A 7,127-nucleotide genomic window follows, 5' to 3' on the forward strand; every position below is an offset into this window, starting at 1 on the left:
CACACACAGTTCAGACGTTACTGAGTAGAAAGTAAAGTAAATGCAGAAAGTTGAAAGCTCGGTTGCTTCCACTTTGTCACATGAATGAGTAACTAGATAACAGACATGCACACTGAAGGGGCTGCTCTCATGAAGTGAGGTAAGTGTGTTCCTAAGCCAGCTTTGGAGTTTATATCTCTGGATTTTCAGTCTCACAGGGCTGGCTCAGGTTAAAACATTTCTCCATGGTAGTGTGCACCTTCATTCTGCTCCCGGGCAGGTTCATTTCACATCAAAGAGGACCACATCAAAATCATAACACCAGCTCTCAGATAAAAAGGCTCACTTTGACAGAGTCCAACCAATTAATTATATAGCATGATTTCCATGGGATTTCTGTGAGGAACAAATTTGTGGTTATGCATTTTTCACATTTTGCACTTGTCATAGCAGTATTTAAAAGAGAATTTACAAAACCAAAGATGACTGGCGCCTAATTCGTCTTCATCTGTGAAGCTTTAAACTGCTCCAGATAACCAAACATGACACGGTGAGTATTTCACAAGATTTTTAGAAACTCACCCTGTCTGCCTGCCCACCCAGCAGGGTAACAACAATACCCCATCGGCCTTTTAATGGCTTTAATGGGGTAAAAAGTAAAAAAAAAAAAAAACATGTTGAAGATCTGACTCTGGCTGCTGGGGTCATCATGCTGTCTGTGCAGATGTTTGGAAAGAACCGATTTTGTGTTAGCAGCAGTGGAGTTTATGTCTTGGATGCAGTTTGCACTTCAGTTCAATATAGCACCAAATCACAACACATTTTATATTGTATGGTAAAGTCCCTTTTACAGAAGCATGTAATGTAAATGTGATTGTTGGAACATGCCTGTTAGTCGGAAAATTATGACCTGCACCTTTGTGTTTTGCACTTGGTTTTGCTTTTACCTCCTGGAATGGATTAGGCACTAAAAATTCTGGATTACCATAACAAAGATATTGTGGTTTGGATTGAAAAACATCACTTTGCACTCATTACCATATGGTTTTATATTCAACGTGTTGGGAGTGACAGCCCTGTCTCATGCAGCAGACAAAGGATATAACAAATGGGACTGAGAGCAACCTGTTAAATCTGAGGCTAGTTGACTAACTGACATGACTCATTATATAGATATGTGTCAGGTGAGCCACCCCCATTTAATTTTGAAGGGCATTTCCACATGTAGTTCATGATTTCTCAGCTGCAGAGGCTTCCACTTGGACAAATCTGAAAAATCTTCTTATTTAGAAAAACTGCCACAACTTTCAAAGCACATTAAGGTCTGCCAATTAACCCAACAGTCATAGCAAACCTGGATGCAAACCATCCTGGCTTACAGTGCATATTTACTGAGTATGTCAATCCAGTCTTTGGAAGTTTCTAGACTTTCGTTCCCTTTGGTCTTTAACTAAAACTCTCTTTCTCTGTTGTGGTTCAGTGGGTCGGACAAGGAGCGACGGTGAGTGGAAGCCAAGGAGGATCCACCAATTCCCTGAAGACACCACCATCACCATAACCACACACACACACACACACACACGCACCAGTATACTCACACCAACACACACAGACACACACAGATATAGAGCCTCAGGGTGGTAGAACAACGGGCCAACAGACAGTCCTACTTGATGTTAAAACATACAGTACAAAGTGTGGCTAAGAAGTGGCTGCAGCAGTGGGCTAACATCAGCTATAAGCCAATACTCAAACTGTGTGTCATTAGATTGAACTAGGTGTTAGTGTGATAAGGCTGGAGCAAAGTCTGATTCCAACTTCCTCTTGTGTCTTCACAACCAAATAAACACTTAACTACATTCCAACTAAACTAGTACAGTACTTATTGAGCTGTTACTGACAGTATTAACAGATTATCTAACAGATTAATCTTATGCCTCTTTTTTGTTTATAGGAAAATTGCAGTTTGTGGACCAAAATATTATATTTTTAGGTGAATATGCACAGCTTTGACTGTTGATTTGTGCAAGTGATCAGCTATCGTAGGCAACATATTTGCTCAATAGTAGGATTTAGAAAGGCGAGTTGCAGAATTAGAAAGCATCACTGTTCAGATCAACACATTTCAGCTCTTTTAAAAGTTTTATTTGTTGTGTTGAAGATTCATTCTCATCATGCGTTTGGTTATATCTTGTGTTGCCTTTATCAGTGGCAGCCGGAGCAGACATGAACAGAGGAGATTCAAATGCAAACCTTAGTTTTACTTCACTGGGCAAAGACGATTTCCTGTTAAGAAGTAAAATTGAAGAGGATTTGATTTGATCCAAGACTTTGTAAAATGTCAGAATGAACATTTTTAGTGCATGTTAAATTGGCATCCTTTTTTTAACAGGGTGTGGTCATAATAAAGGAAACATAAATTGTCATCGGTGGAAAAAGAGCAGTCCACTCATCTCATCTAAGGCAAATGAATTATGATTGTCTTTAGACATCATCCTGATAACCAGACATAAGTGTCATCATTACTTACTAATGTTATTTGGCTTTACAAGAATTTACAATTACAATTTCAGCACAAACATTAATAACATGAAATAAAAGTTTTACATTAAACTGTATGACTTATGGTTGACACTGTACTGTACAGTACGGTGTCTCGTCTGTCATGGTTACTTTTGGAAAATGTTTTACACTTTTGCAGATAAATGCTGATTGAAGGTTTTGACTGTTTTTAAAGCTGTTGCACTGGAAACAGCTGTGCGCTTCTGCTGGAAACAAGACTGATGAGCCATGAAAACAAAACATAAACAGGAATCTGTGGACTGTAAGATCTAAAGAAGTTCCGCAGAGCAAAAGGGGGTTGTAAACTTCAGTTGTTATTTTCAGTAGCTAAGGCAGCGGTCCCCAACTCCAGGCCTCGAGGGCCGGTGTCCTGCAAGGTGAATGGAAAGGGTCTTTTACAGGAGGCATTACTGCCAACATGAGCTCAGTTTGCTTCAACATGCTGAATTTAGGCGATCTAAATACCCTGAATAAACAGCTGGCTTGTTGTAGTTTGTCTGATTATGTGACTGCTCATGTTTTTCTGTCCCCTGTAGTGATGTCACCATGTTCCCAGATGCTACAAAAAATATAACCCATGTTGTAACAAATCAGTTATCCTTAGGGACTACACAATGACTGCAGATGTTATTGTGCAACCCCTTTGGGACTCCTTTGTGCCTTTTTAATGTGCTTTGCCATTTTGCCATTCAGTGTTCCAATTTAGAGAGGTGCTTAGAAGACCATAAAGGTGGTAACTCTTAATAATTTGCAAGAAATGAGGAGCTTTTGCAATGAAAGGGGACCTATAAATTTTGTTTGTTTGTTTTCTGTTATATACAGAATATACAATAGGAGGTGTTTATAATAAAGATGGCCAACATTTAAAATAGTAATCCCTGTGTGCCAAAAGATGTATCTGTTCTTAGATCTGTATGATGTCAGACAGAGGGGATCTCCATAATGTGGTCATTTTAGCACACAGCTCTGACAGTTCAAGTCATTCCTTATGAGGGGCAGCCAATCAGAAGAAATCTGGCTGAAAGGGAGGAGCTAAAAAGGTTTGTTTCAGACAATGCATGAATTGAGATGGTTTTAAAACTTTGATTCATGCAAAGCTACTTTAGTAAAGTCTGATAAAATAAAACAAAGCTGGAAATGAGCATTACAGGTCCCATTTAAGTTAATTGAATGATTCCACAGTGAAGCTGCCCTGCCCCACTGTTATGACACTCAATGTCGCTTTTCTTTAACTGGAACCATACTCTGTGATAGTAATTTAATAAGCCAGTGTTTGTTTGTTTTCTAACTAAAATCTGTTTAAATTCAGATTAATACCAGTATTGTTTATGGCTCGGTATTGGACACTGTCACGAATAACAGTTTCCTCTGTGTTTGTAGGTACCATGCATGCATCATTTTTTTCATGAGTCATTTTTAATAAATATCTTTTTTTTTTGTGAGATACTAATCATATTGTAAACACAAGATGTATTATGAACCTAAGGCAGAGTGTGTACATTGTCCATTCAGATGTTATTAATAAATATTTCTATATATAGCATGGATTGATTTATGGGTAGTGTGAGATGCAGCGAGAAGATGCTTCAGAGAGAGAATGAATGAGACAGATATAGAGACGTGTATCCCCCTCAGGCCTTCTGCTAACACCTGTGTTGTGAGCTCTCCCAACAGAGTGCTGTGATTGAAAGACCTATGAAAACCTTGTGACAGACACACTTTCTCTTACACAACACCCTCAATGATGCATTTGCTGCGCTAGGACCTCGCGCTCACTCAAAAGTCAACATTTAAAATATCAACATGTCTGGCTCTGGTGTTCCTCCTCTGAACATTTTTCCAATTAGCGAGAATTTGGACACATTAAACGATAGCATATCAAGGCTCCGATATAATTTTTTTAAGGACAAACTGCAAAGTGAATATTTCCATATAATTTCAGATTTGCTAGACCAAACAATGATTAAACAGGCCCCATGAGCACTGGAGCCATGTTTTTAATCTTACAAAGACAAATATTCCAATTTTCATCAGCTAATCGCTTTTTTTTTCTTTCTTTTTTTTGCCCGGATAGCTCACAATGCCTTTAATCACTACGCTGTTTCATTTAAGATAGTGAATTAATTTATTTTTCAAAACAAGCTCTGGTAAAACTATTCTATGCGTGTAGGACACGTTGTGCCGACATCTATTCACAGTGATTAGTTGTTCTTTAAAAAAATATAAATGCCTTTAAATCCCTATTGCAATAATCTGATCTGTATATCTCACTCAGTAAGCGGTTTGATGCTGCCTCAGTTGTGTGTGGAAATAATGTTGTTATCCATCTGCCCAAGGTTCAGTTTTGTCTGTTGTAAGATGAGCAGTTTTGACTGGGGAGATGACGTCCAGGTTCCAACTACATTTGCTGGAGTTATTGCAAGGTGCTACCGCCAGCAGTTACCGTCAGTATGAAAAAGTTATTTCAGGCTATTGTAATTTATGAACAAATTATTCGTCTTGTGCATTTGTTAAAGTGGCAATATTTGCCACAGCAGCTTTATGCCTGTCTATCATGAAAATATAATGATCCCTAAAACCTGCATCGTGATTAAAGTCCCTCATAAACTCAAACTTTCATTGGTCTCCTCTGCCACTCCTGGATTCATGTGCAGGTGTTTCATTTCCAGTTATCCCAGCAACTGCAGCACAATCTGCCAGCTACGGTTAAGATTCTCTTGGTGGCAGCGACATTCTCCAAAATGGAAACAGTTTTCCACATTAACCCAAGATGAGTTTTTGAGGGAGGAGGAAGTTGTCAGTGTCTTCCTACAATACCACAAAGCTGTATTTAATTTTATTGAAGCCTAAATCAAAACTTTACCACAGAATTTTATAACATGGGCACTTGAAAGTGGCTTCCTGGAGGTTCAAGTATAAGCCTGTTATAGCCAAAGCAGTCAGCATTTAAAGGACACTTTAATAGCATCTAAACTGGGGGAGCTGCATCCTGTAAGTCTTCTTTCTCAGACTCTATCGTTTCATTCTTTTGCAACTATTTCTAAAAAAAATATGAAAGAAAAAATTGTCCACAAAGTGTGTAAAATTACCCCCCGTTGGAACTATTTTTATATGATGTTTACAAGAAACCATGGCTGTGTCCAATGGTAAAATTCAATTTTGTTCTTCACAGAAGAAAATTCACATAACAACACAGGGAGTCTCTCCTTAGATCAGCCTGAAGGTAGTTTATTTTAAGCATTTGGGGAAAAACACGGCTAAAGTTGCTCCTTTTCTGGTGAGGCTCTCAAAAGTTTCAAATCAATTTAGAGCTGTAGCTGGAGTCGAGAGAAACCCAAACAGACGTACATCTCATTAGTGTGCCAGTCAAGTTTATTGTGATGCTTCTCACGCTCAGATCATTACTGCCGTGATTTGATTTCCCCCTCCTTTTTTTTAAACTTAATCTGCCGGTGTTACAAAAGCCCCTGCATAATTAAAAAATAAATAACACGCAATAGTTGATATCTATTTATGATTACATCACCTGAAGCCACTTTATGTTTCAAATAATTTGACTGTAACTAAGACTTTTCATGAGATAGCCGTGCAGTAAAGGATGTCATTTGCTGTGGGACCTGATCGATCTTATCTCTGTGTGTCAGGGATAATTATGAATTCTAAATAATTACTGTAGTAATTGACAATTTTTACCAACTCTCTGACTGTGGAGACACTTACATCAATTCTCCTGCAGTGTGATGGCTAAACAATTTACTAAACTTATGACGTACAAAAACCCCAAACATTCATTGGCACAAATTATGAATCACTTTCTCTGGCAAGTAAGTATTGCATTACATTTGAGAAAAGTAACGAGTAATGTGTAATAATTACAAAGAAGAAGAAGAAGAAGAAGAAGAAGAAGAAGAAGAAGAAGAAGAAGAAGATGAAGACACAGAACCCACTGCAAAAGCAAACACGTCCCTACTCAATTTTAATTAGTTTGCCTTAATTAATCATGTACAGTAGTTTATAGAAGGACTTTTGCTTACATTGAGTTATCTGTTTTATCTGCCTTTGTGTTGATGTGTGCATATTTATTATTGCTATTATGTGCTTAATTTTTCTGAGGGCAGAATAAGTGTGCAATGCAAGTATCTAATGTTTAACCTCAGTTCCTTAAATTAGCAGTGCTGTGATCAATGACTCCTGGTCAATGCTTGTGTTCAGGGATATTAAAATGTTAATTAAATCTGTGTTCCTGTAAGTGTGTGGTGTTCGGGGCACAAGAATGTGACAAAAATGTATCTGAGTCGCACAAAATCTCAATATTGTGTACGAATGTCTACTAATTTAGACCACTCACATTTTCTTAGCATATTTATCATAACATGCACTAAAATAAGAATTCAAGTGTGTAACTTGCGTGTATACGATGACATTTCCATGTGATTTTTCACATGGAAGAACAAGTACAAGTACTATGCACTTCCTAAGTTGTCATTCATTATTGTGATTGAATGAGATTGCATAATTTTAAGATAAGATAAGATAAGATAGAACTTTATTAATCCCTCGGGTGGGTTCCTCTGGGAAATTCGATT

General features: G+C 37.8%; 1 protein-coding gene across 1 annotated transcript in view; it reads left to right on the forward strand.

The window, feature by feature from the left end:
• The window catches only part of syt9b (synaptotagmin IXb), a 68,775-nt gene extending 64,728 nt beyond the window's left edge, over positions 1-4,047 (forward strand). The window contains exon 8 of the mRNA XM_005739089.2: positions 1,460-4,047. Within this exon, the coding sequence (XP_005739146.1) occupies positions 1,460-1,537 (78 nt within the window). The 3' untranslated portion in view covers positions 1,538-4,047. The remainder of the gene's footprint in view (positions 1-1,459) is intronic.
• The last annotated feature ends 3,080 nt before the right edge of the window (positions 4,048-7,127 follow it).

This window comes from Pundamilia nyererei, unplaced genomic scaffold (assembly GCF_000239375.1).
Source record: "Pundamilia nyererei isolate P.nyererei 1_Seehausen unplaced genomic scaffold, PunNye1.0 scaffold00089, whole genome shotgun sequence".
Taxonomy (NCBI): domain Eukaryota; kingdom Metazoa; phylum Chordata; class Actinopteri; order Cichliformes; family Cichlidae; genus Pundamilia; species Pundamilia nyererei.